Source organism: Microtus oregoni, unplaced genomic scaffold (genome assembly GCF_018167655.1).
Source record: "Microtus oregoni isolate MIOR12 unplaced genomic scaffold, Mior012 000068F_ref0000429, whole genome shotgun sequence".
NCBI classification, from domain to species: domain Eukaryota; kingdom Metazoa; phylum Chordata; class Mammalia; order Rodentia; family Cricetidae; genus Microtus; species Microtus oregoni.
The window spans coordinates 914,831-930,000 of NW_024543975.1; the positions used below are offsets into that span (position 1 = coordinate 914,831).

The 15,170-nt window shown below is 51.3% G+C and overlaps 1 protein-coding gene across 2 annotated transcripts in view; it reads right to left on the reverse strand.

Moving 5' to 3' along the window:
• Tspan18 (tetraspanin 18) overlaps window positions 1-15,170 on the reverse strand; it is a 135,756-nt gene that overhangs the window by 4,844 nt on the left and 115,742 nt on the right. For both annotated transcript variants that reach the window (XM_041641278.1, XM_041641279.1), the window contains exons 3-7: window positions 14,873-14,945; window positions 12,023-12,217; window positions 3,994-4,068; window positions 2,994-3,092; window positions 1,807-1,989 (exon numbers count right to left, since the gene is read on the reverse strand). In XM_041641278.1, coding sequence (XP_041497212.1) covers window positions 1,807-1,989; window positions 2,994-3,092; window positions 3,994-4,068; window positions 12,023-12,217; window positions 14,873-14,935 — 615 coding nt within the window. In that variant the 5' untranslated portion in view covers window positions 14,936-14,945. The remainder of the gene's footprint in view (window positions 1-1,806; window positions 1,990-2,993; window positions 3,093-3,993; window positions 4,069-12,022; window positions 12,218-14,872; window positions 14,946-15,170) is intronic.

Here is a 15,170-nt window from a genome sequence, read left to right on the forward strand (position 1 = left end):
TGTTCATGCAGAACTGTCTTGAGTTCCTAGTTCCAAGGCAGCCAGAGTGCCGATCCAGCCACCTCCACATCCCCGAGGGAAATCCTAGCAGTCTGGCTTGTGCCAGCCACAAATATGTCCTGGGATTTGTGGAAGGCAGTTCTGAGAGAACCCAACTGGAGCTGGTCTCCCGGCGGAAGCTCCTAACAGAAGAGATGGCTCCAATGGGATGTGAGTGAAGGAAGCAGCCCCAACAGCTGGCCCCACTGAACCTGGAGAGACTCTGCGACAAAAAATCAATATGGTGGTTCTCAGCCCAGGAGACAGCAGGAGGGTGCTCATGGGGGAAGTGTCTAGAACTTGCAGGAGAAAGATCAGAATGGGAGGGGGCAGGAGCCTGGCCCCTGAGCCCTCAGCAGCTCCTTAAGTGAGCATCTTCTCTGGAAATTCTGCTCCTTCTTTGTAGACTTCCTGCCACTCCAGAGCTCCCTGTCCTCAGCAAGGTCCTGGGTGGCTGCATTCTGAAGGAAGTGGGGATGTCACACTTTCTCATAAGGGTGTGACTCAGTTGCTCAAATGTTCTTTGCTCATATCCCCTAGCCTTGCCTCTCTTGCCTCACGCCAGAGCTGTGGTGGACTTTCTTCCCCCGTAGGAAAAGGGGCAAGGGGGCACTTGGGTCAGCAGGCTTGGCTTTCAGTGGATAGGTAACAGCTCAGACCTGTCAGCTGTGGACTCCCCACAGCCTTGGTGCTCCCCAAATCCCATTTGCTCTTCACACAGGTACCTGAGATCGGAACCTTCAGTGACCTGTCTCTCCATAGCATTCGTTCCCCAGTGCTCACCATCTTTATTTCTGTCTCTTCTCTGGGGTAGGAAAACAGAATGCCTGGCAGAGGAGCCGAGCTCTGGCCTATCCCAGGCAAGGTACAGGGTGTCAACTTGAGGTCGTGGGATCAGGTCTCAGCTCATGATGCCCTTTCTTGGGACTCTGAGACCCTTAAGACCATCCCGTGAACCTTCCAGCACTTCTTCAACCCATTGTCATCTCACAACCAGCACCATAGGGAAGGATCACGTTTGCTCATGGTTCACCAGCTCCCACCTCCCCCAGACCAGATCCCCATGGGAGTGGGTCCTTGTCTCTTATGTTCCAGCGGTTCCTTGGCACTTGGAATAGTCCCAGCAAAGTCTGGCCAGGGGAGAAACCCAAGGGTGGTTCTCATCCTCATGCCCTCCTTCCTCCCTGCATGCTCCACCCAACTCTTTCTGTCTCTTATCTTTATGGAGGTCAGGGCCTCTGGTCAGCAGGAAGGAGGGAGCTAAGGGTGAAGTGGAGCTGTGCTCCTTGTTGAGGGGACCAAGCTGGGACCTTCGTTTCCTATGAAAAACAAGGCTGAGATGAAACCCTTAGATTACAAGAGAAGAAAGATGTCTAGACACTTCTCTGATCGTCTAGGGTCAGGTCAATGAGAGTCTGCTCCCCTGGGATCAAGGAATGTCCCAATTGGTCAGGGTAAGTTTCCTTATACGTAGAATATATGCTTATGGAACATCCCGTTGCCCCAACTTTTGTTCTTAGAAGTTTGGAAAACTCACCTTGGAACCATATCCCAAATTCCCACCCCAGCCTGAACCCAACTCATTCCTTGTCCCTGTGATCCTCTCCCCACTTCCTTGGATCTCAGAAGCATGAGTAGGAGCCCATGCCATAACCAGAACTCTGTCTAAAAATCTATCCACCATCTTCAGACCCTCTGGGCAGACATTGCTTCCCCCCCAGCTTTGCCTGTTTGTGGAGTGTCTCCCCACTGGGAACAGGGCCGTACCTGTTTGTTTATGAATGGACTTCTCCCCAGCTGGCACTCCTCCCTGCTCAGCAGTACCCCATCACGAGTCTGGGGTTCCCTCCGGCAGCAGGCCGTGGGCACCTCCTCACTGTCCAGTGTCAGCAGCCGAAATACCGAGGCCGTCTTGAAATCTTCTGGCCCGTTGACCCCACAGCAGCCAAACTAGAAGAGAACCGAAAGAGGGAGCTAGAGCTAGACCAGAGGGGATGTCAGCCTCTGCCAGAGCCCAGCTCCTCTGCCCTCTGTGTGACAGTGATGATGCCCAGTGTCTCTGTGCACAGGGTACTCTGTGTAAGAAGAACATGGCAGTGTATCCCTTACCTCCCCTGCACCTGGTAAGCACTTCATGTACAGTTGCTATGATTTCACATCATGATATGCTAATTATTATTGTTACATTTGGCATGTGTATATTTGCTCATGTGCAGAAGTATGTGTGTGTGTGGTGGGGGGGAAACATGTATATATATGCATGGAGGCCAGAGGACAATCTCAGGTGCTGTCCTTTTTTATTTTGTGTGTGACAGGGTTTCTCTGTGTAGCTTTGGCTGTCCTAGAACTCGCTCTGTAGACCAGACTGGCTTTGAACTCAGAGACCCGCCTGCCTCTGCCTCCTGAGTGTAGGAATGAAAGGCTTGTGCCCACCACCACTCAACTGCATCTTATGTTTTTTTTGAGAGGGGAGCTTTCCCGGGAACTGGGGCTCACATTAGGCTAGACTGACTGGCCAGTAGACCCTGTCTCTCCTGTCTCCACCCCTCCTCCCAGTGTTGGCACTATGAGCATACATCCTAACAGCCGGCTTTTTACATGGGTGTTGGGGATGGAACTCAGGTCCTCGTGACAGCACAGGAAGCGCTTACAGACTCAACCATCTCCCAGGCCCTGTATTGATTATTATTAACATCAGTGACCAATGGCAATAGCTATGGCTTGAGTCAGGGGCAGTGGAGAGATTCTGTGAAGAGTCTGTACTGTGAGTGGCTAGCTGTGACAGCTTAGTGTGCTTCACACACCAAGATCAGGAGTGGGATCGGTGATTCTTGATTGATTATTGATGTCTGGTCAGGCAGTCCCCTGGGAGAGCTCTAGAGGTCGACCTCCCCGTCAACATGATGGCTTTGAATGCTCATGCATCCCAGGATGGCATGGGAAGGGACACTCACTGTGATCATGATCGAATTCCAGGTGGCAGAGAACACGTCCGTGTCATTGTTGCCCTGGTAGTGCTTGGTGAGCTCCCTGGTGAAGAACTCACGGGTGAGCTGGGGACAGAGGAGAAGGAGCTGAGTCTTCTCAGCCTGGCCTCCCAGGTCATCCTAAGTTTGTTCATTTTAGGCAGGCACCCCTTCCCAAGGTTTGGGGCCTTGCTGTGTCATCACAGACCACTGTTGTGACAAAAATGTCTGCATATGCAGGCCTCAGCTAACCCCAAGATGGAACACACTAGAACCTTTGCTCAGCTTTGCGGCTCTTCTCAGAGGATGAGCATGGGGGAGGTGGGGGAGAGGAGACGATTGTCATCCCATCCTTCAGAATGAACAGGTGCCAGGCCCAACCTTCAAGAAGCCAAGGTATGGGTAAAGAGGAAGCCTTTGATTACCCATAGCTCCCAGCTATGTTTTCAACGTCTCTGTTTTCAGCAGCTTCCTCAGGCTGGCTCCTTGTCCCAGGCCAGCCCATACATCTTATCCTTCCTGCCCCCCCTGTTTGGAGGTCAGGCCCTTCTACCTGTACTGCCAGGCCTTGTCCACTAGGCTCAGGATAAGGAGCTGACAGAAGTTTCTGGAATGAATGGACCATGCAGTAGACTAATCAGAGAGGCTGGTAGCCTAGCTGGGCATACCACATGCCCAGACCGAGGTTGTCTTCTCCAACCACCTGGCCATGTGCCACCCACGAACAGGCTGTTACTGGGTAGGATATAAATTCTAGAACCAGGCTGGAGAGGGGACCCACAGGCACCCCTGGGTGAGGACTTCTGGAAATACTTCTATAGGAGGAGACTTCATTGGGCTGGGGTGCTCTGGCCCTCCTCGGGGTGAAGGCCACATTTAGGCTTGTGGCACTGGACTTGAGACAGCTAGCTCTAAGAGGCTCTTTGAGGAGGCCCCAGAGCTCAGTGGGCAGTGAGGGTAGCAGGGTGGAAAGCCGAGCGGTACATACGTGTTCCCTGAAGATGAAGGCCAGGATGGCTGCGGAGAGCTCTACCAGGAAGATGACCAGGATAAAGATGAAAAACTGCAGAGAGAGGGCAGTCATGAGGCCCACGTGGGCACCGTCCTCCACACCCCCTGTGATTGATGGAGCGCACTCATCTTGTAAGACAGACCATCGCCGCCATAAATCACTGTTTTCATAACAAACACACCAAGGATCTACCCTTGGAGCCGCAGAGTTGCAATAAAACGTATGAGCAATGCAGACAAATAAATCTGCCTTCCCAGTACATGGTCACCTAGAGAGGCTGCTTTGTGTCGTGTGTAACTGGGGGCCCTGGGAGGAGGAGGCTGCGGCGGCTGCTGGAATCTGCTTGGACTTCCTTTAGAAACATCTAACTTTATCAATTATCCAAGCTGTGGGATCCTGAATTCTTGGGGATCCCAGGCTGGGTTTCCCAGCCTGTCAACCTCAAGGCCACTTTTTTCCTGCCCCTGTGCCTCTGGTTGCCATGGAAATAGTGAGGCCATGCTGTCTTCAGTGGAACTAGGGAAACCATATTATCTTCAGCTGAAACAGAGGTGTGAGATTGTCAGGAAGGTAGTGGGACTCCCAGAAAGGCCAGCGGAGGGAAGTTTGATGTTCAACACAGAGACCTGTCTGCTCCACTCACTAAATTCCTATGTTCCACAGATTAACCAGGATGCTCTGGTGTGGGGCCTTCCCATGCTGGGTGGTCCCTTGTGGCAAAGTTAAGCTCCAGCCTCACTCCTGAGAGGCCTTCCTGACCTCTCCCAGCAGGCCCTCTCTCATAGCATCAACAGAGACACCCCGCCCAGTGCCCAGCAGATTCCTGCTGTAGGACTTAGCCGCTCACTGCAGGCTGCCTTCCTCCAACATCTGAGAGGCCTCACAAATGGACAGACTGTCATGACGATTCTGTGATGTGCTGTGTGTCTCAGGCCCTGGCCTCACCAACACTGTTTTGGACTTGGCTCAGAAAATATTGCAGTACAAACTCTATACCAATAGCAGAGGATCCACAGTGAGCGGGCACACACAGGGGCTGGTCCCTATATCCCATCCTCCTGGCCACACTCAGCCTATACTGGTTGTACTGAACCAGGAGATGGTGTATTGGATTTAGCCTGAGGAAATCTCAACATGGGGCTGGTAATGAGGATCGATGATGTAATGGAGTGAAGATGTCCCCATGCCGTGGAAGTGTCCCCAGGTTACTTGGATGAGCTATAGAACCTGCCTCTTGCTCAGAACTCAGCCACTTAGCCATGACTTCCCGGATGCCCTGGGCCACAGTGAATGGCTCAGAGGAGGTTTCTCTCCTATGTTCTTCCTCATCAGAAACTGTCACTTTATCCTCATCCTGGGAGACCCCAGTCATGTTCCCACTGTGGCTTTTCTGCCTTAACACAGCTTCCCCACAGAGGTCCCAAACTGTTTTGCATGGGTCACTTTGGGAAGAATGAAAGACGGCTGTAAGACACAGAAAGACCCATAGACCTGTCAAATGGTCTGTTAATGACATGTCTGAAGAGAGAAGGCCTATCTTAGATGGCCTTGGGATATATGACCACTGTCTTCCCCATGACTCTTCTCTATTGCTTTCCCTTGTCCATAGAAGAGGAAGCTGAGGCTGGGGAGTTGATGACTGGCCCAAAGGTGTGAAGACTGAAAAGCCTCAGACCAACCCTCTCCCACTTGGGGCTTCTTGCTGCACAGCCAAATATCAAAGCTCAAGCTCACCAACGTCTTTGATCTGTCTCCTCCTTGCGCCTCCTTCCCAAAGCTTCCATAGAGTGCCTGTGCTGAGATAATGTTGGCATGGACAGACCAACCAACGCACACAAGGCAGATGCAGGCTCACCCTGGGCTGGGCTGCTCAAGCCTCAGGAAAGAGGCCAAGAATGAATGGGGCAAATCTTGGTCTGGGAAAGGGGAAGAGCAGCAGAGGCAGGGAGGCTGGGAGCTCCCACTCACAGATCTGCCCTGCACAGGGTGTGAATTTCAAGTGGAAAGTTCAGGTTGCAACACCTACACCAGAGGCGATGCTATTTCCAGCCCCCTGGGCTCCTCCAGCCCAGTTACTCCCTCCCACTCCCGCAGCTTCTCACTGCTTGGGACTTTCCCCAGGGGGCCTAGGATGTGGGAGGTCCTTCTGTACATGTGTTGCTTTTATTGGTTAATGAATAAAGTTTCATCCAATGGCTTAGCAGAGTACAGCCAAGTAGGAAAATCGAACAGAGATAAAGAGAGAGAGTAGGCCGAGTCAAAGAGACACCATGTAGCTGCCAAAGAAGACAGGCATGGAAACTTTACCAGTATAACAGAGAATAATAGAAATGGGTTAATTTAAGATATAAGAGCTAGCTGGAAATACACATGAGACATTGGCCAAACACTGTTATAATTAATATAGTTTCTGTGTGATTATCTGTGTCAGGGCAGCCAGGAAATGACAGAGTAGTCTCTGTTTACAGGGCTAGGATACCCTCCCAGGGAACACCCGCCCTTTGATCCCCACCTCTGTTAAGCCTGGGTGCTCTTCCCCATGATGAATGTCCTGGTTCTCCTTCCTAATAAACAGTCACCAAGTTCCACACAGTACAGCTAAGGTAATTGCTAAATACACTCACTCTCCTCCCCTTCCTTCTCTTTCCCCTCCCCATCTTCGTTAAAATTAGAATCTTTAGGTAGGTTGGACATAGGGTTTCTTGTGACATTCAGAGGAGACACAGGAAATGGCCAGAAGACCCTTAATAGAGGCATGGCAAGAGCTAGTGTTGGGGACACTGACCCACATGTGTGCTGCCATTGTTAGCTAGGTTGGTCATTAGGTGACTAGTCACAGGGCCAACTGTCCTTAGACTTCGGGTTCTTAGTCCCAGAACCAGGCAGGTTTGCTCCGTATCTAGGCCTCATTGCTGCAGACCTTGGGATCAGGGTCCCGGAATGGCTAAAGCCATGTTTTTTTTTTCCTGTTCAGGCAACCAGGCTCAGGATGAGTTTAAAGCCTCCAGGGAGCCCCAAGAGGCCACCAGGGTCTGACTCAGTGGCCCTCTTCTACAGCAGCAACCACACAGCAGACTGCTTAGAACCTACCAGAAAGCCTTGCAGTAGGGACTGTAGCTCAGGAGACAGATGCTTGCCTAGCATATTCAGTCCTGGACTGGGTCCCTAGCATTGCATGAACTGGGTTTGGGGGCACACATGTAATCCTGGCACTTGGTGGGGGTAGGAGGTTCAGAAGCTCAACATCATTATCCTCATTCCCATAGCAGCCTGGGCTTACATAAGGCCCTGCTTAGAAGCACAGAAAAGCTTCTTAAAGTATCAGTGCCTCCTCAGCTTCACCCTCCCACATGCATGCCCCCTGTACATGTGTTTGTATACAACTCACATACTACTACATAACCCACCAAACACACAACCCAGGTACACACACCATATACACATGGTGAAACATAAATGCACACATAATATGTACACATGCACCTGTAACAAACTATATGGGGTACCACATACCATACATGTACACCCAGCACACATTCATGTGTACTCACACATACATGCACATACTTAGAACATACACACATTGATGTGGGATTCCCCTCTATATGCTATGAATATGTTTTATTGCCAGTGGTTATTAAAGAAGTTGTTTTGGCCAATGGCTTAATAGAGTAAAGCCAGGCAGGAAATCTGAACAGAAATATATGGAGAGAAGGTGGAATCAGAGAGATGCCATGTAGCTGCCAAAGGAGACAGATGCCCTGGAAACCTTACTGGTAAACCATGAGTCTCATGTTAAAATATAAAATAATAGAAATGGGTTAATTTAAGATGTAAGAGCTAGCTAGAAATACGCTTAAGCTATTGGACATACAGTATTGCAATTTATATGGTTTCTGTGTGATTATCTCGGGATTGGGCGACCAGGAAATGAAAGAGCAGTCTCTACCTACACACATGCCCACAGCTCTAGTGTAGCCCTATTGTGTATGATTTTGGCCTGTAAAGGTCTATTTTGGGTTGGGGCCTGAATAGCCCTGGTTTGGATGGCAGCAGTCTGAGTATTCTGCTCTGCCTCTGGTCCACACTGACTTTAGGCTTTTGTGAACTGGACCTGGGAGCGGGGTGAGCAGGAAACAGAGGCAGAGTGGTAGTGTGGGAAAGAAAATGAGCAGGAAGAGGAACTGAGCGATGGCTGAAGCCGAGAGGGGAGTGGAGGGGTCCATGTGGAGACAGGGCCAGCGAGGACCTGGCTGGGACAGCTCTTAGCTGTCCTAAGAGGACTAGGCTGATTCAGCCTGTCCCAGCTCTCAACCTTCTCCACAACTTGATGGAAAACAAATGCCCCATTCTCCTCTCCAGCTGGCAGGGTGCAGGTTGGCAGGGTGCAGGCTGGCAGGGTGCAGGGCACACTTAGCTGAGGCTGGCAAAGCAGCAGCGCCCAGACTGCTCTCAGTCAAGAGCACAGGCTGCCTTCCGGGCTTGGCTGCAGGGATGGACCCATTAACAGAGATGCGTCCCTGGGGGCCAAAGTGAGTTTTCTGCATCTTTTTTCTTTCCCCTCTCTTTCTTTTTTTGAGACAGAATCTAACACTGTAGCCCCCTGGCTGGCCTTGATCTCACAGCAGTTCTGCACTAGCCTCCTTTATGCTGGGATTACAGGTGGATAGCACCATGCAGGGTTCACAAACCCTCTCCTTATGTGTGCCTGTTTGTATATGTATTTCAGTTAGCACACAAAGTAGCAAGTTTCTTTATGGCATTTTCATACCTCGTTAGCTTTGGTTGCTCCTTCTATGCACTCCCCCATCTCCCCATCTCCTCACCCCTTCCTTCTTAGCACACCTAATTCACCTTTCGTATCATATATATTCTGGTATCTTCCCATTCCCTCTCTTAAAGCCTCTGTTTTTCCTCTCTTGGGCCCCTTGCTAGTTTTCCGGCCTCTACGAAGTACTTATTCCCACATAAATAAATACACATAAATAAAAATTAGAAGTTTGGATCTGCATGAGAAAGAACATGAGCTATTTGTCTTTCTGTGCTTGAGTTACCTTACTTTAATGCAGTATTTTCCAGTTCCACCCATTTTGCCTGCAAATTTAATAAATTTCATTTTTCTTTATGGCTGAATAAAATTCCATTGTGCCTATGCATCCCATTTTCATTATCCACTCAACCATTTCCTGGCTATTGTGAGCAGAGCAGCAGTGAACATGGATGAGCAAGCCTCTCCGTGGTAGGGCTGTGGGACCCTCTGGGCACCTTCCTGGGAGCAGCACAAATGGGTCCTCACACACTGAGACCAGGTCCCCAGCTAGAGCTGCTGCACTCAGGAGCTGACTGATGAGGAAGGGACATTCCATTAGGGGGTACCGGCAGGTCTCGTTGTCTCTCCCAGTAAAGCTGGCCAGTGTTCTGCTCTGAGAACTAAAAGGAACTACAGCTCCCCTGCCGCTCATGTCACAGGCCATTGCACTTCCTCCGTGGGAGGTGGCACACACAGCTATGGTAGGAATGAGCCACACGGGGGTGTGTAAATCTGGGAGGAGCCCCTGGCCAGATGTCTTCCTCTAGCGTGCCTGCTGCTGCTGTCTGTAGCAAAGACAGTTTCACTACTAGCAAGGCAGAGCCTTTGATCTCTGCACACTGTCCATACTCAGGGAATCCCCCTGGGGGTCTAAAATGAGTGGTCTGTCCTCCAGGAGAGAGGCATTGACCAGTGTTTCCGGCCCCAGCTCCTGAGCCTGCTGTTTGCCCTGGGCCTCAGTCCATAGTGTGTTAAGTACCCTCCACAGGTCCCTACAAGGAAGTCCTTCAGCCCACCAACCAAGATGGCCCTATCACTGAATTGCCTGCCATCTATGTATACACAAGGAGTATTTGCAGGTTTGAGGTACATATTCAGCCCTAAGCAGGAGCCCTGCAGCAGGGCTGGGCTCAACATCAAAGTTCTCTTGGCCCCAGGCCCACAGAAGCTCCTGGGAGAGAAAGCCACCCATCAAGGACAGCAAGTCCACCTCTCCAGAGCCCAGGAGAATCCAGAGAAAGACCTTCTGCTGCTGCTTTGTCTAGAGAGCTTCAACCTCCAGCAGAGCTGGGCGGTCCCTTGACAGTCAAAACCACTGTGCTGAGAGGCTGAAAAACCAGATGGAGCACAGATCAGGGTGCACACTCACAACCAGGTTTGCCTCCTGCCTAGAACATCCTCAGTGGCTAGGTCACCTCTCACAGTTTGGGCATGAGGGAGGGGACAGCTACTGCAGGTCCCTGACCCGTTTCTAACATCAAGGGAGCTGCAAGGGTACCCCCAAAGCAGGAGTAGAAGACTGTGATGGTTAACATGGATTGTCAACTTGGCAGGATCTAGAGTTTCCGAGGAGACAAGTCTCTGCTTTTGCCTGGGAGGAAGTTAAGCACAGAGGGAAGATGTGCCCTAGACTTGAGCATCACCTCTCCATGGGCTGAGATCTCAGGATGAATTAAAAGGAGAAAGTGAGCCGAGCACCAGCGCGCCTCTCTCTGCTTCCTGACTGCAGAGACAATGTGACCCAGCTGCCTCAAGCTTCCGCCACAGTGCCTTCTCCCCTTGATAGATTGCACCTCTGAACTGAGCCAGAAGAAACCATTCCTTCCCGAAGTTGCTTTTGCCAGGCAATTTGTCATAGCCATGAGAAAAGTAACAAACACGAAGAGCTAACAAGCAGCTTCGGAGAGCTGCAGGGCACGTGATCTGTCCAACAGCCAGCGTGGCTTCGTTACTGAGGGTGCACAGATGGGGCTTTGGAGGAAGGAGACTATCACAGCCAACAGCAGTGGACTGGACCCGGAGAAGCCTGACTGTTTAAACTCAAGAAGCCAAGGCCTCTCTAAGAACTGGGAGCAGAGGCCCCATGCAGACAGCAGGCTTAGGAGTTGGAACAGCAAAGCTCAGAGTCTGCCTTGCTCCTGGAGGTCAGTCCACTAAGCTCAGAATCGGGACGACACGGCCAAGTGTGCAGTGGCCAAGGGCACTGGTTTGACTTCCTGAGGGGAGGTAGGGGAGTCAGGACATCACTGGATCTGTGTGTTGGGATGGCAAGGAGTTAGCCTGGGGAGAGGAGAAAGACTGGCTTAAGAAGCAGCTAAGAATCTTCAGACACTAGCGTTCCACCAAACTGCAGTCCTTAAACTGCTCTGTCACTGCTGAGCCATGAATGAACCAGAACAGCCGTGATCCTCTCAACTGGTCACAAAGTTAAAATGTAAACTGATGATAGATACAGATACCAACCCTTTCCTGGCCCCCAGCTAATAGGTATCTGCGACAGTAGAGTTAGTTATCCCCTATCATTAACAGCCATCTTGGGTCAGGGGCTACTCGGAACAGACTTACCAGACCCAAAGTTAAACAAACAGAAAGTGGTTAGTTAGTTTTCCATGGTCTAGGGAAGTGGAGAGCAGTTTTCATGTCAAAAGCTCAGGTATCATCCTGGGCAGAACTCGGTTTTCACGCCCACCTCCCTGGACCACTATTTGAGGAACCAGGTTCTTCATTCTCTCACACCGCCAAAGTGTGTCCTTCTACTTCCGCCAAATTCAAAGCTCTCTCAACCTTTCTTCTAGTCTCTGTTTCATGTTTCTGGAAAGGGACTCTGGGACGGTGTCCTGACCTTAGACCTTACCCAAGGGTGAGACGACACTCTCACGCTCCAGCAACAGCCTCAGCATCAACCTTCTGCAGCGCTATGGGTAAGTAACTGGACATCTCGGGGCTTCCAGACCTCTGACCACAATCAGTGGGCTGGGGATTGAACCCAGAGCCTCATGGGTGGATACTGGTTCTCTAGATCCCAGATCTAGAGAACATCCCCAGATCCCAGGACCCACTGGCCTTAATGCTGACAGTCATAGAGGTGGGGAGAACTTTTTAGTTTCTGAAACCCGGTTGGGCTTGGGAGTCAGCAGCCTCTGTCCCTCCCACAGTAGCCACAGGTAGAGTGGAGGTGAGGGACGGGTCACTCACAAACAGCAGCAGACACCTGTTCTCTCGGACAGCACCGCAGCAGCCCAGGAAGCCCAGAAGAAACAGCAGGCCTCCCATGGCCAGGACGATGTAGGCACCCGTGGTCAGTAGGGGGTTGGTAGCCACAATCTCCCGGAAGCCAGTCGGATCCACGAGGACCCAGATGCCTACGCCCAGCAGGCAGGCTCCTCCCAGCTGTCCACAGGCAGGCACGGAGAAAAGAGGGCAGACAATGCAGTTAGATGTTTCTTCCACACCCTTCCCTCAGTGAGGCCTGGGTCTGAAGTGCTGCGGCCTGCAGTGTTGGGTAGGATCCCAACATGCTGAGCCCAGATCTCCACAGCCCACAGTCTCTGTGGGACTCAAAGTGGCCTGTAGCTCGTTGGCCTTCCATGTAGCTCATACCCTCTATTTCTGACCTGTGTGGCACCTCAGGCTGTGAAGAACTGTGCCACACAAGGTTTATTTGTGACTTTCACGTGCTTCTTAAATGTCACAGCTTCAAGTTTATGATGTTTCCACACTGTGGCCCAGGGGAGGTCAATGACTTGCAAAAGGTTACCTCTCAAGTTCATGGCAGAGTCAAGACTGCAGCTTAGATCTCCCTGACACAGAACAAACCTCCACGGACAAGCTGTGAGGGTGACGCTCACAGTGAGGGTGGCTCACAGTGGCCACACTAGTTGCTCAATCAACTCCCCCCTTTTCTTGGAGACAGGGTTTCTCTGTGTGTATGCAGCCTTCGTTGTACTGGAACTCACTCTACAGGCCAGGCTGGTCTCGAACTCATAGAGACTCACCTGCTTCTGTTTCCAAGTGCTGAGATTAAAGGCATGTGCCACCACGGCCCAGCTGCACTCCCAAAGCCTCTCACTGATGTCCTTGCATGGCCCATCTCTCTCCACGCCTTGCTTGTCTTGGGAGAGAAGCCACTTAAGCTGGAGCAGGGCTGCTGTTTATTAGCTGTGTGACTTCAAGTAAGTGGCCGACTCTTTCTGAGTCTCAGCACCCTCATGGTTAACCAGCAGCTTGAATTCCCACCTCCCACAGCAGCCCCATAAGCAGACACAGCAGACTCCAGTGGGCAGGGAATTCCATTTTTCTAGAGAAAGGATAGCACAGAAGTGGGGCTGCTGTGTGTGGAACTTGTTTACACTGATTCTGGGGTCTAGCGGGGCCAGATGTTCCTGGTGGCACAGGTAGGTAGCTGGGATCACTGCTGGCCCTGGCTGACTCAGCAGGTCTAGAAGCCGTGGGCAGAGCAGAAAAGCCGGGTGAAGGCCATTGACAGGTGCATCAGGTGGGGTGGGTGGAGAGACTGGAGGAGGAGAGGGCAGGCTGGAAGAGAGGCCAGCACTGATTGTTGCACCCTAACTTTTGCCTCAGTTTCCCCACAAATCCTCCAGTAAGTTCTGCTCCTCATCACTGTGGGTGGCTTTGGAGCTATATAGTCATCTGATGAGCGTTAATTAGGAGGGTTCAGGCACAGGAAAAATGGGCTGGGGTCCCCAGCTAGGAGAATGTCATTTGGTCTGTAGGCTGCCTAGCTCCAAAGTCCAGGAAGCGGGTTCCAGGGAAACACAAAAAGATGTGAAATTGGACAAGCATAAGTGCAGACAGCCTGCCACAGCCACCAGCCATGGTGCCTGAGCTAGTGGGCCAGGGCTGGTCAGGGAAGCCCATAAAGGCCCAAGAAGAGTGTGTGTGTTTGTGTGTGTGTGTTTCTGCTATTGGAAGAAGCCGAGTAGGGAATTTGGTGGGCTGCTAGCATGGACAAGGTTTCCTGATGCCAGCACCTCTGCCCCTTCATAACCAGGCTATGGTGTGGAGGATATGGACAAACTTGTTCTGTACTAGCTATGTTCTAGTCACCTTGTTGTCTATCTTGATAAATTTTCAAAAAGCCTGTTTGGGTAAGTCATTAAGAGATGAAGACACAGTCAGGCAGTGGTGGTGCATGCCTTTAATCCCAGCTCTCAGAAGGCAGAGGATCTCTGAGTTTAAACCCAGCCTGGTCCAGCACAGTCAGGGCTACACTGTCTTGATTTTTTTTTTTTGTTTGTTTTTTGTCTTTTGTTTTTCAAGACAGGGTTTCTCAGTAGCCATGGGGCCAACGCTTGAACTCCATTTGTAGACCAGGCTGGACTTGAACTCACAGAGACCGGCCTGCCTCTACCTCCTGACTGCTCGGATTAAAGGCATGCACCATCACTGCTGGTTGAAACCCTGTCTTGAAAAAAAAAAATAGAACAATCAAACAAAGAGAGATGAAGACGTTGAGGTTCAGAGTGATGAAGCGTGCTTCCAGTTCCAGAGCTTCGGTGTCAAGGCAGGCTCCCCTGAGAGGCTCCCACAAGGCTGGCCTGAACAGCACTGAGGTCACTGCTTGATTGTGTGTGTGTGGGGAGGGGGGGTGGTAAGCAGGCGCACATACATATGTGTGCATGTGTGTGCATGTGCATGCCACCTGTCAATCCCAGGTGCTGTTCCCCAGGAGCCCTCCATACTGCTTTTGACAGTGTTAGCTTAGGCAAAGCCCCTGGCTTTTTATGTGGGTTCTAGGCCCTAAACGTGGGTTGTAAATGAGCCCTCTCCCTGGTCCCTCTAGCCTATCCTTGGCCAGAGGCTGTCCATTTCAGGGCCTGACTGAAATGTCTGCTGTGAAGGGAGTAGCGGTTGGGACTCAGGATTAGCGCAGTCAGTGCCAGGCCTCCCAGGAAGCCTACTGGTCAGACTCATCTACCTCTGGGTAATCAACTTCCTGTGGGCATTTTAGGGAGGAGATTAGGCTTGTCACCAGCAGAGACCAGAGACCTAGGGGACACCCAGTGGAGACCCAGGGTCACTTACAAATATGAAGAAATTGAAAACAAACATCAGATACTTCATGCAGCTCAGACAGTCGCCTTCCATGGTGTTCCACCTAGAAAACACAAGGCCAAGCAATTCTTCAGCTGGAGACACTCAGACAGATTCCTCCATCTGGAGCCCGGCCCAGCCTCGGCCAGGAGACCCAGTAACAATTCCTCTTTCAAGGGCAAAGATTTGCTTCTTGTTGGGTCAGCACTGGGCAAGGACAGCTGGAGCTTCAATCTGGAGCCTTAGCTCTCATTCTCTAGTACCCTGTCTCTTGTCTGTCACGGTCCTC